General features: G+C 34.1%; 1 protein-coding gene and 1 long non-coding RNA gene across 16 annotated transcripts in view; one reads left to right on the top strand and one right to left on the bottom strand.

Annotated features, from left to right (window-relative positions):
* The window catches only part of LOC135103060 (uncharacterized), a 47,140-nt gene that overhangs the window by 17,978 nt on the left and 15,027 nt on the right, over nucleotides 1-14,135 (top strand). The gene's annotated exons all lie outside the window — the stretch shown is intronic.
* The window catches only part of LOC135103051 (protein draper-like), a 44,559-nt gene that overhangs the window by 6,773 nt on the left and 23,651 nt on the right, over nucleotides 1-14,135 (bottom strand). For 4 of the 11 annotated variants that reach the window (XR_010269897.1, XM_064008961.1, XM_064008970.1 and 1 more), the window contains exons 15-19: nucleotides 12,771-12,924; nucleotides 12,538-12,605; nucleotides 11,384-11,458; nucleotides 8,641-8,829; nucleotides 5,737-5,925 (exon numbers count right to left, since the gene is read on the bottom strand). Coding sequence is in view for 10 of the 11 variants with exons in the window: in XM_064008961.1 (XP_063865031.1) it covers nucleotides 5,737-5,925; nucleotides 8,641-8,829; nucleotides 11,384-11,458; nucleotides 12,538-12,605; nucleotides 12,771-12,924 (675 nt within the window). In the remaining variant the exon portion in view is untranslated. The remainder of the gene's footprint in view (nucleotides 1-5,736; nucleotides 5,926-8,640; nucleotides 8,830-11,383; nucleotides 11,459-12,537; nucleotides 12,606-12,770; nucleotides 12,925-14,135) is intronic. The other 7 variants (XM_064008965.1, XM_064008964.1, XM_064008962.1 and 4 more) reach the window with 7 other exon arrangements.

Genomic DNA, 14,135 nt, shown 5'->3' on the forward strand with positions numbered 1-14,135 from the left:
TATAAGCATTTAAGTTGGAGTTATTAGAAATATAACAAATGTACATAAATTAAAATGTGTGTGTGTGTGTGTGTGTGTGTGTGTGTGTGTGTGTGTGTGTGTGTGTGTGTGTGTGTGTGTTTATTATTATTATTATTATTATTATTATTATTATTATTATTATTATTATTATTATTATTATTACTATCTCCTGCACTGATTGGAGTTGCCAGTGTGTATCTGGGTACTTTATTCTGATAATTAGGGAAGAATTACAATTTAAACAGTGCAGTGGTTTCCACTTCCATGTACACATGGTTAAAGAAAAGTATTGGTGCACAGGAGGTCCAATGCCTTTAGTAAACATTAGAGCAACCACTGATTTTGTGGGAGGGTTGGCATGCCTGGCTGTGGCTTGTTTGTAAGGTTAGAACACTCAGTGATTGTTTCATATCTTCACCTAAAAACATGCCATACAGTGCCAAGATGTTTATGTGGTTATCTTCATATCATGGTCATGCCAGTCACCATGGAAATATCACAAGTGACAAGCAGGGCTGTCATAGCCCTCCATGCTGGGGGTTACAGCAGGGCTACTAACATGTATTAAGTCAGCCACTACTTTTCAGTCCTTCGTTCCGTGGTGTCAAAATGATTCATGCATATAATGCACCAATACTTTTTTTCTTACCATGTGTACATAGCAATGTAATGGAAACACAGAAAAAAAAAAAAAGGTTAGCATGTAAAAAATTAAATATCCTTAGAGAAGAGGTAAGGTACATCTGTAGGTGGTGTATTGAGATATAATTTGAATTGTGAAAAGGTATGGTGAATATGCACTCCATGTCACATGTCATATTACTGTTAAATAATAATACTAAAAATGCAAATAAAATGTACTAGTAAATAACAAAGTAAATGCATAGATATATTTAGTAATGTATTTTCATTCAATTAAACAGAAAATTTGTTCTAATAGCTAGGGTGGTCGGAATCCCTTGAAAAATTGATAGATTCACAGGCTGTTACCAAACCAACTGATGAAATATTAGGAACATTTTTTGTTGCTATCATTAAGGAGAGAACAAGAAATATACAAAATAAGCTAAATATTATTCATATCTTGGATTTGGGATGTATCATCTAGAAATGGATTATATCTTTTCCTCTATATAAATTTAATTTAGATTCCTCTAAGTTACCTACCATCAAATTTTATAATAGATTTTATGTATAATCAACATCTGTGGAAAATGTTAGGATAGAAATGAAGCAAGTAAACTTGGGAGTGATCCCACACCACACTGCCAGTCCATTCAAGAAACTATGCAGTGTGTGTGTGTGTGTGTAACTGGTGCTGAGCAGAATTTTTTCCTTTGATTTTTTATTTGTGACCCTTATTTCATGCTAGCTTCGACTTCAAAAGAAGGAAGTGGAAACTGTGGCACCTAATGCAAACTTAACACAATAGGAATTAAAGAAAAGTGAGAGTACTGCAAAAGCTGGACTGTGGTTTTTTTGTCACCTGTGTGAAGCTTATGGCACAGGACTGTGTTGTTTGTTTGTCACCTGTGTGAAGCTTATGGCACAGGACTGTGGTGTTTGTTTGTCATCTGTGTGAAGTTTATGGCACAGTATCATCAGCTGTGTATGATATAAAATGACAGCAGGGAAAGTTAAGGCATTTCTTTGCTGCCAGTGATTCAAAGAAAGAAATATGCATACAAAAAGCAATGAAAACAGATTATGATCAAGTCATGATGCAGTGGTTTCAACAGAGAAAGTGATGGTGTGGACATATCTGGCATGATGATGATTTAACAACTTACTTTGAAACTTGAGTTTAATTTACACCACTGTGAGTATGCTGAAAAATGGTGTCAAAGATTCCAGAAGTGCCATGGCAATTCAATGTGTAAAGTTTGTATAGAAAACAATATGTTGACAAGTTCATGCCCCATGTTCAACAAACTGTCATAGCCAAGTCTGTTGGTCATAGTGAAACAAAATCGCGCATCTCATGTAACTCATGAACTCATATCATCCATAAACTTCTATTATTGGTCATAAAATGCTATAACAGGGTTCAGCCTGTCTTAGTGCTTATGACTGTCAGAAATCGGTCAACATCATGACAACATGGCTGTACCATAACACAATCCCCTGGTGTTTTTTATTATAAATATAATGAGTAAATGAGTAAAAAATTGAGGTAATAAGGTATTATTATAAATAATTGCTGAGAGTTGTACGATCAGTTTTCCTGAACATTAAGAAACCTTGCCTTGCTCAGCCTGCATGTGTTGGGCTGTTGGCCGTAATCTTCCATATACCATATTTTCTGCCATATGAGACACCTATAATTTGGCAGGGGATATTTAGAAAAAATAAAATGAGCCCCATTTTTCCTTGAACTTCATAGACCGCCCCGCAATCATGCTTTGGTCCATGACTGTAGGCTACTGGATATTCCCCTACTGAACAACTTAAGCAAAGCATAAGATGAACTGACAATATTTTAATAATCATCACAATGAAATTAGAATATTGTAAAATAAAGTCAAATATTATTCATCTTCAAATCCTGAAAATTCATGCTGCTTTCTGCTTTTCTCTGTGTTCAAGATGTTCCCACTATTGGTTGAAGAGTAACAGTTTTCCTACCCCAAGCAACTGTTGACTTGAAGTGGTAAACAAAACACTTCCTGCACATATTTAGGTTGTGCGCGCAGCTATGTTTTGTGGTGAGTACATGAAGCGTAACCAGCTAATGTAACTTTTTTTCATACAAATTATGACTATAACTTCAACGTAAAGCTATTCATTACCTTAATAAATTTACTACAAATTTTATTCACATAAGGTAAGGCTATTGAGTGATGTGCTTCAGAGTTACAGCAATTGGCTTTTATGTTTTAGCATTATTTTGGTTCATAATCATTATTTAGTAATTTTTAGCACTATTTCAATTTGTAATCTTCATCTAATAATATAAAAACATATATTTCATTCTGGAGTCAAACAGTGATGTTTAGGTGTTACTCTAGTACCAGTAACCATAACCCATAGGCCTACCCAAACCTAACAATTGGGGTATAAGATGCTGGTTGATTTTTGGAGTTGGAAAAAAAAAAAAAATAAATAAACTTTTATAGTGGGAAATACAGTAATCACAAATCTTTTGATTAGATACACTGTCTAACTTCCCCAAAGTCATAATATGAAGTCAAAATAATTTAAATCCAAGAAAATAATGTCGAGAACCTATTTCATTCCATTTAAGTTGACATATTGTGAGCTTATTTTCTAGTAGCAGGCAGTGACTGAGATATGACCGATGACTTCTGACTGCCATAAGACTGTCTGATGGTCATAAATTCTTTTAGCTGTTTGACCATAAGCGCAATGTAGAATATGGGCCCCAGCTTGTTTGCTGTGTCATGATATAGTATAGTAGCTGTTGACATTCTTTGGCACACTTCTTAGACATATCAAGAGGTGTATTAGAGGTGGCAAGTGGTAAAAAGCCTTGGTTATTCTGTTGGTGATATATATATATATATATATATATATATATATATATATATATATATATATATATATATATATATATATATATATATATATATATTAGCTGATCTTGGGGTGACCCACAGAACCGTTTACCAGCTTAAAAAACTCCACCACCACCCTCCTGCCTGGAATGTACCACCAAAGAAAGTTGGTACAGGATCGTAGAAGATAACCTCCTCACATACAGACAAACTCTTATGTCGTAGGAGTTACAAAGGCTAAATCTTCCAATCTTTAACCAGAACTAGGTTGTGGCCAAGTACTCATATGTTGAGCAAATTTTTGCAAGTTTATACTTGTAATGTGAGTCTTGCTCATATTAGGCAAAAGTAACAATATGAGCATGTACACATTACTCACAACTTGAGTATTCACATGCAACCTGAAGCATTTTTTTTTTTTTATACATCTTTTGCTTGTAACCTGAAACATTGGAAGTACCACTGTATGTACGAAATGTAGGTTGCATGTGGTAATATGGTTGAGGTTAAAACACGGGTTTAATTTAATTTCTGGATGTCACAGATGCACCCCACAGAAGCATGATGGATGGAAGGTTATGGTGGCTTCACTTGACAGGACTGGCTGTGCTCTTAGCCATCTCACTCTTTATACGTTCATGCCTTCTTCCCCTACAGCATGAAATTAAACAAGATGGAAAAAAAGTTGTGCACTGCTGCCTACCCTTGTACAGATTTGCTGTCCATTCATGATCTTATAATTAGATCTCCTCACTCTCCAAGTGTGTGTGTGTGTGTGTGTGTGTGTGTGTGTGTGTGTGTGTGTGTGTGTGTGTGTGTGTGTGTGTGTATTTTAAATACATCTTTAATCCTGGTTAGTGTTAATTTTTTAAGTGAAATGCTGTGAAAGTAATGTAAATAAAAAGTAAAGTAAAGAAATTAAAGTGTGAAATGGAGTACACCTTTCACTGGCCACTACTTGATTTACTAGCTCATGCACCTGGAAAATATCTCAATATGTCATTTAAAATCTACTATTCTCCACCAGTATAAATCTGTATTCTAAGGTATTTTCAGTGAAAAATGTGAAATAAAGAATGTCTATTGATTTAAATAAAATTTAAAACACCACAGCGACATTTCACTAACAATCTATCAATATATATATATATATTGATCAAGATACCTATAAGTAGTAGAGATTTCCAGTTACGGCAGTTTTGTTGAAATCTGTGGGCAATTAAGTAAACTGAAACATGCATAAAGTTTAAGCAAGAAAAGTCCTGTGGAGAAAAATATTGAAATCTTTGTTTAAAGAAATATTACATTTTAAAGAGTGATATTAGTTGATTATATAATTATGGAACAACTACACAACATTACCACTACTAGATCTGAATATAGTGTGGTATTCAATGTAGGAAAGGACAGTGATAAGGACAAGTTGGAAGAATCTAACATTTACATGTTCAACATTCAACTCCTCCACGTACATTCTTTAAAAGTTCTCTTTCAGTGGAGTGCTTCAAGTTTTAAGGTTTTAGTTAAGGGTTTCAGCATTAGTGATGAATTCACAAGCAGGGCTGCTTTAGCTGATCAACACCGAGAAAAGTATGATATATAATTAAAGTCAATTGTAGCCACAATTATATTTTTCTCTCTTTGCTTAATATTTCAAAATAGGACCACAAAATTAGAGCTCAATTTTTGTATTTATATTATTGTTACTATTTTTCTAAGATAAAAATAAAACTGGCTAATGGATAGGATGCTAGAAAGTTCAACTTCTACATAACAACCACACTCCCATACAAGAAGAGAAAATTTTAACGTGTCACAAAGCTAAAGCAAAAATCCTACATTAACACACTTTAACTCTTCTGATAGGAATTCTGGGATTTCTATTACATGGTAAGGATTCTTAATATCTGTTTATACAATAAATGGTCTCATCATAATGAGTTACTATAGTATATCAAAAGCTTTTCCTGACCAGTGTTGTACAACATTACCTCAAGTTGTGTGGATATGGATGCCAAGTAGTGTCTTTTGAGATGAAGTGTTTCAACATTCAATTAAACCTCAGGCAAAAATTTCAGCATTTTCTATTTTGCCCTCCTATAAAGGAATTTTAAGGGAAATGAAGCAAAATAGCCATAACATTAAGATTAGCTGATTAATAGAACAAACACCATAACAAACAAAATAAATTGTTACAAACCTGGATCTTTTTGTGGTGGTGGCCGCTGTTTTATCTCATCGTACACATGCTCCACAAGACGATTGTCTTTCAGGCTCTCAATAGAGTGGTAAATATTAAGATTTGGATTTGTAGCATCTGCTTCTAATGCTTTTACACGAGCTTGTCGTTGTAGTGTTGATGGCACATCATAGTGACCCCCAACTGCTCCTGGAAACACCCAACATTAAAAGCTGGAAAACTCACCAATTATAATATCCATAATGCTTGAATACCTTTTAAGTTTGAAACTAACTCATCTGATCCATATTTAGTTGAAAAATTTCTTTATCCTTGTTATCTTTTACTTTTGTTTTAGTCACTGTAATCAATTTGATTTCATGTTAAATCTTAAGACAGCAATGACAAATAGTTATCAACTATACATATATGTTTTGGACTTTCATTAGTGATCATGAAAATGTAAGAGTAGTAATAACTGTACTATAATACTTTTCACTTTTAACATAATGATACATTCATCTAATACCATCCATGGGCCATTGGCAATAATATGCTTACTGAAGTACAAGAAAGGCCTGGATTATGGACACTCACTGATAAGATTGTATACCAAAAGAATAAGGTGAAGAGAAACCCTGTTTTACATTACCAGTATCTTAGCCAAATGTGTGTGTTTTGGCAACCCTTCCCCTTCACATGGGATGTCAGGCAGTTGTATAAATATTTTTTTCTCGGTAAATTTAAAGTAAAAGTAGGAACAGTTGGGCTTTACTAATTAATAGTTAATTGTATAGATTCAAATAAGTTCAAGTGGAGCCCAAGTGTGCGCATATTTCTTTAAAACTCATTAAATGCCCTATAATTTATATACCAATCTGACAAGGGACAAGATTTTCATAGACATGTTGGCTTCAATAAATATTAAGAAAATTTTATCTTCATGTTATGAAATACTTAAGATTATTTAAAATCAGTGTTCTTGTTTCTAATTGTTATGTGCAGAGGGCTATATGAAGTGTCACACTGTCCTCCAAGTTTTGTTTGGCAGCATCTACACTAACATGTCTTATTAAAACAGGACTACTCTTCAAATCATCATTACATATATACTTAATTTAATTAATAATATGAAGATGTATCTCTTTGGTATGTCATAGTGCTGTAATATATATTTCCAATGTTCAGTTGAAAGTTTTAACATATAATTTGCCCTTTTGTTAAATTTTGGTAAAAGACAATGCCAACTTATGGAAAATAAAAAAAAATATTAAAGACTTGTTAGTGAGATTAAGCAAACATGAGACATGAACCTTCATTTGATAGTGATGTCATTAAGTGATGTTTAGCTGTTGAAACAGCTTAACCTTGTTATTATATAATTATTATATTAACTCATCAATTTTTAATGAACCATGTAAATAAGAGCAGATAAATAAATGTCTGCTAGGCATCTTGTCTTGGGCACTTGGTGGCAGTTGGTAAGGCTATGATGAGACATTCATAACTGCATTTCTTAATAAATTTATATAATTACATCTTGATTATAATACTATATTGTAAAATGCTATAGGATTAAACAGTTCAAAGAATTCACACATATACACACTGAAAGTCATCACTGCAACCATCAGTCCACCAGTGAATGTCTCTACAGTAGAAACTTGCCAGGGTTAACCACTGGGTAAAACTTTGACAACTGTGACAACACTTCATGTGACTGATAATATAGTAGTGTATGTGAAACTCAATCTTTCAGATATTATACTGGGTGTAAGAACATGATCTCTAGTGAAACAGGAAGAGAGGAGAACCTCAAGATTAGAACATGCAAGGAAGGAATACAAGGATAGATATGTGTGTTAATGGGAGTTTTATATTAGTAGAGAGGACATGTAAACACACACACACAGAGAGAGAGAGAGAGAGAGAGAGAGAGAGAGAGAGAGAGAGAGAGAGAGAGAGAGAGAGAGAGAGAGAGAGAGAGAGAGAGAGAGAGAGAGAGAGAGAGAGAGAAACTGTTTATAGCTCTAAAGGAGCTTGAATCATATCAAGACCAAGCACACACCAGGAAACATTATTTGGAAACAATGTTTTCAAACTGCTTCTCAAATGTTTTCCAAATACTTGCAAGCATTTGAGAGACAGTTTTCATGGATGGATAGATGAGTGGACAGATGAGTGAATAGATGGATGGATGAAAACATGGTTTCCAAACTTTTCTAAATATTTCTCAAATAGTGGATAGATGGATGGATGAAAACATGGTTTCCAAACTTTTCTAAATATTTCTCAAATATTTTCCAAGTGTTTGCAAACAGTTTTCAAAAGTGAGGGAAATGTACTTCTTAAGGAGTAACACCTTTTTTTATGATCAAGTAATATTCATGAATTCATAACTAAAGTTGAGAGAGAATGGATATGGAAAAATGACAACACAAACTAAACTTAAATCCAGTACACTACATTCATCTAAATACAACTATGCAAACACACCAAGATACACATATACACACTCAAAGCTACAACTGCTGTCTTGTCAGCTACTGTGTTTTGGTATGTTTTCAATTTATTCTGTTTATCTAATATCTATCCCATGGTGTATTAAAACAATGATGCAGGACAGTAAGCAGTAAATCTCAATATTACTAATATAAGTAAATCAATATTAGTAAAGTAAATGTTAATTACTGAGCTTTTGATATAATGAAAATTATGAAAAAGCTATAAAACCAATTTATTCAGTTTTTGACAAGTTAGGTGCAGAAAACCAGAACACCAAGACTCTACATAGGGACAGGGTAGATGAAATGTTGCTACAAAAGGGGAGGGCAATAACCACACAAACTGTTCTACAGGGAACGGTCAGGTTCTAAGTAGCTGATGTTCATGAAGAATTCATGAACTGAAAATTTGAATAATTACCTAAACTGCATGCATCATCATGAAAAGTGAAGGTGCCCAGTTTCTCCCACTCTCTATTTTTATCATCCTTGAGTGAGAGATTATTCTTGATGGTGACACCATTATTTAAATTACCATTTTCAAGTAGGTTGGGTTGTGATTTGCTCACCGACTGGTAAGCATAAACAGGATTGTCAAAGTGGTGTTGGTCTGAAAAGAAAGATCAAACATCAATGTTATCAGTGTTCCTAGTTCATAATAATGCAGATTTAAATACCAAATAGTAGTTTTGATAAGATAATAGAAAAGGCTACACATGCATTACCTAACTATGTAACTTTCTAAACATGAGACATATGCATGTATTTACATATTTAAATTTTATTAAAATTTAAATAAGAATTTTTGATAAACAAAATGCTGAAGTGCCCTTAAAGTTCACAATGCTCTGTGTATCAGATGTTTACAAATTTACAGTTTAACATATTGAGTTTGAAAAAGTTTACATTATCATTTCTGTCTTGAGTGTCGGATTATTGTTACTGATGTGTAAGAGCAGTATTTGCAAACAACAGAGCACTCAGATTCTGGTCCTGATATTGGAAGGTTTGCTTACTGCAAAGAGAAACACTTAGTTTGTTTTGTTCTTTGTCAAGTAAAATATCCAGGGAGAAGGGTTTGTAAGACTTGGCCCTCATCCTTTCTGGTCAGTCTGCCTAGTGCCTTTATCCTTTTTGTTACCTTAAATAAGGAGGGTGTGGAAGAGTTTTACAGCAAAATTTGAATAGAACTAAGCAGCTCTTGATGAGCTGGAGCATTATTGTAGCTTGATCAACACTCTTATTTTTTTCCAAAATGCTTTTGAATTTCCAGTGACTGTCATTCCTTCTAGAAACTCAAATTGAATGATTCCTTTCAACTCCCAGAAAATTGTGGCTATAGCATTCTGAGCTACAGGCAGGCCCTGTCTGAAGTATGTATACTGTATCTGTCTAATCTTTTAAAGCCCCCTAATGACTCGACCTGACTACTAAATCTATTCAATTCATCTGTTTGAGAACTAATAGTAGTACAGTGATGATGTGATCTCTTGAACACTAGAACTGTCAACTGGTACATGTGTTTCCTATTATCACCCTGCCACCCACACTAATCAAATAACCCAAGGTACAGGCAACATGCCATGCTCATCCTCATTAGCTTTGGTATTTCTCTTTCTAATGTTGTGTGCGAATTTTCATTATAATGGTTTCTTAGATAAAGAGATGAAGGGAGATCCCCACAGTTGGTCTACCTGTGTGCAGTTAATGCAAATGAATGAGTTAAGTGATCTTGGAAATTTTTGGGTTAGTGGTATGGTTCATTGAAATGTCAGAAAAACCTGGTGTGTAAGTTGAAAGGCCAATGTTGTCCCTCCAGAACATTTATGAATAAGCAGCATTAACTGTTAAATTGATTGTAATAATACAACCCATCTCTACCCAAAAATAAGACACTAATGAACTCAAAATCAAACTGTTTTCCTGTGTAATGGAGATAACAGATTTATCTACTTTATACCTACTCCACCCATCTCATGTCTTTCCTTCCATGCTTTACATGCTTGTACATAACTGAACTAGATACTTAGATTAATGTTCTTTCTCAATTTTTCTTAAACTCAGAACCTTTCAGTTGTGGGCTGAGTGTGCTGACCAGAAAGTTACATTACTAGGCTACTTCTTACTTGATATAGATACAAACTTTTGGTTACTTGTATTTCTTTCCAGAGATTAAAACATCTTCACTCCTAACAATCCTGAACATGAAACTATTTAATAACACAATATTTTGTCTTTCATCCACTCTTGTAAAAAAGTGCAGTTGGATCGGTTACAGTAACTGAATACATGTTTATGAGTAAGAAAATGGAAGGAAATACTGATGTACAGTACTGGAGATAATAACAAGAGTCATGCCCATTATCAAGTAAACCATTATACTAGTGCCTTTGCTAAGAGCAGATAAGAGTTCCCATGTAACTTACAAATCACAAATTAGTATGGCTACCACACCATTTCTGTTTCTCAAGACAAACATTCATGTGATGCACAGGCTGATGAGCTACGTATTGTTTGATGCATTACAAACTGACATGCTTCATGAGGATAACACTTAACTAAAGCACAGTACTATAAATCTATGCTTTTGTATACTGATCTAAATTACATTTCATAAAAAAATGGAAACATTCAAATAGGTATATTCTATTCTATAAGTAGAATTAACTAATATGGCCAAACAATAGATTAGAACTGCCAATCTGCAAACCATCTGTTCTTAAATATTTTCTTTTATTGAAAACTAAAAGCAATTTTAAGATTGATAAATTGCAGTACCTGCTATTGAACTCCACCTTTTTGCTACAGGTTGTCCTTAAAGTAAAGTAAGATGTAAATAGTTAGTGGTGATTGACTAATGGTACATATAAAAAAATAGCATGTCCCACACATGACAAGTAAGAGGTTACAAATTTTTGGAATATATGAAATTTTCCTGAGCATCAAGCTTTGTTTTATTTGAAAAAGAAAAAGGAAAAGCCAAAAACTATAACTTCAGATGCCATAGGGTTAGTTCTACTCTGTAAAGCTTAAAAACCAATTTTTTGGTACATCGAGGGAAAATAATGCAAAGGGGAGATACAACACTGTGTGCAGCTAATGTCTGTACCACAATGTTGAGTAACCATCAAAAGAAGGTTAAATATAAAGTGGGGGAATCTCACCAGACTTTTGTGAAAGCTTAGTAGAAGAAGAACGTAGCTTTGCACTGTCTCGGTTCTCAGAAGGCCTGGGACGTTCTAAAGTGAGTAAACATGCAAAGCAAAAGTTAGAGTGAAAATATATCACTGGAAAGTTATAAATGAAAGTGGACTAAAGTTAATGTGAAAAGCAATTTCTTGAAATGCTGACATGGAGGTACAAACTTGAAAAGGGAAGCTGTATTATGAAAATTCAAGCTTTCATTCAAGAAATTATCATTACAAAACGTTTCCTTTGTATTGATTGTTATACAATACAATTGATTGTTATATATACTTTTACATATTTGTAAGAAAACAGTTCCTAACTTTGTCTTTATTAATCTCCCTGTATATTAAACTGTTACTCCATGTCAACAAACTGTTAAACCTATCACAAACTTTTACAAAAACACATTTTATCATCATTGGGATCCTTAAGATCTGTGCAGATGCCTGAAAATTCTGGTTAATGGCCAGAACTGTGGGCTGAGGAGAGCAGCAATATTATATATTTCCTTTTCTGCAAAAATTATCTCATCTTAGTGTGCTGTATTTTTCATATGATTGAACTAAAACCAAAATAGGAATTTTCCAATAGTGTGGTATTTTTCATGCATAACAAAACTTTAATATGGTTTGAATTTCATCTGTGCCTTGCATACTGTAACTGATCTCACACATTCTTTGTTCTCCCGAAGGTAGATTACCCTCTGGCATGACCTTGAAAAGGTGAGGGAAGGTGCTTTACAAAGGGAAATGAAGCTGTGCTGGTGGATAGAAACCAGTTTGCTTGAAAGGTGTAGGATGAAGGGTAAAGTCTGTGAAATAGCTGCAAATGTTTTAGGCAAGGTAGGAAGCAGCTAGGTTCTCTGAGGCAAGATGGCACTTAGTATGTGAGGTAGCATGTCTAGCCTTCCTACAGATGAGACTTCATAAGTGAATATTGTGGAGGATAATCATTATGCAAAAATTGTCTATAGTGTCTATGAACATTTTTGTGCAAACTAAAAATAAGCAAAGCTTAAGGTATCCCATTATTATTATTATCAATTTTTGTTAAAAGCATTAATACAACTGATGCTTTTCTATAAGCGGGCATGGTTTATAAAATGTTTTCTTCATGGTGTGGTTCTTACCTGTAGCTGCTGGATCAGCAATGTACTGCACCACCGCTAACTCACGCTTCAGACGCACCAGTCGCCGCCTGAAACACCATATGATTCTGTTCCACAAAGAACTCAGAAAGACTTTCAACTACCATTACTGGCCTAATTTTAACTATGATGTAACTAATTTAATTTTCTTTTTATATAGTAATATCATCATTTACATCATTTGTAAGATGTAATTTGTAAGATGTAATACATACCTGTAGTAGATGATGATAGCAATTACAACAGTGATTAGGATGATAGAGACAACACCCACAATGAGTCCAGCATTGTTAGATGTTGACTGCCTAGGCAGGACGGGGTCTTTGTCTTTGAATATTGGGCTAGTGATGGGGATGTCACACATGTCTCCTGATGAAGAAAAGAGCCCATAGTTGTCAGTCAGTAATTCCACTCTGTCTTCTTCCAAACAATAGCCCTAATCATATAAGCTATGTGATGTGTATATCAATCCCAATAACCTTCATATTCCATTCTGGCTCAGGTCATCATCATAAAATGCAGATTCCACGTTAATATGGGTCAACCTTCTTTTCACCTGATGAAAGTTTACAGTCACACAGTCAATTGGAACTTATCTTTCTAAATTCCATCAGGAGTTCATCCTAAGGTTTCTTTGGTTTATGTATTGACTATTATTCTACATATTTAACACATTAATTTTTCTTTTTGTTTTTGTTGTTCCACTGATATTCTCATTTCCATATTTTCTTTCTAATTCCTCACTTGCATGGTAATTTTTCACAGTCGCATTGCACACAAAGTCACTGCTGTGAATGTGGGCAACAACAGACTGTAGGTAACCATATGTTAAATCTAGTAAGAATTAAGCAGTTCCTGCAGAGATACCACATTGTAAATCTGATCTTTGTATTATTTCTGAATTGGGCAGGGCAAACCATGTGTTATGAACCTTAATTTAATATGAACTTTAATTTAATACTTTCAAACTCAATTTCCTCACCTATCTGCTTGATAAAACCTTCCAGACACCTATCCCTCTTCTGCAATGGCACTCAACTTTTCTCTTCTGTACACAACATGAATTGGACATCTCTTTTCATAAATCTCTATTGGAAATCTTGTATCTCACCATTTGCTAAAACAGCATATTGTCTCTGCTAAATTTTGTTCTCAGATCCTGACAGGGACACTTTCTATCTTGTATGGAGTATAGCACCCCAAACATGGAGGTTCTGGTCTTATAGCATTAGCACTCTTCCCAGTGGAGGACTCATATATAGCTGTTTTGAAACTGGGACTACATATGTGTTGATGCATCACTGTATATATGTTCACCCTCCTTTGACTACATGATTCACTTGGTATATATGTAGACACTTTCCTTTTGATGTATAATCTATGCAAATTATGTGCCAGACAGATAATAAATGAACATGAAGATAACAGTATACAGTATGACAATAAAGAACTTTCAAAAGAAAGCAGGGCACACAGAAAACTAGAACAGAAGAGGTAAAGAAGGTTTGTTTTTGTGGCTTAGGAAAGACAGGCATCCAAAAGAAATGAGTGGAGAATGTTGGAAAAATAGGATGGTGATG

The sequence above is a fragment of the Scylla paramamosain genome, chromosome 8 (genome assembly GCF_035594125.1).
Source record: "Scylla paramamosain isolate STU-SP2022 chromosome 8, ASM3559412v1, whole genome shotgun sequence".
Taxonomy (NCBI): Eukaryota; Metazoa; Arthropoda; class Malacostraca; order Decapoda; family Portunidae; genus Scylla; species Scylla paramamosain.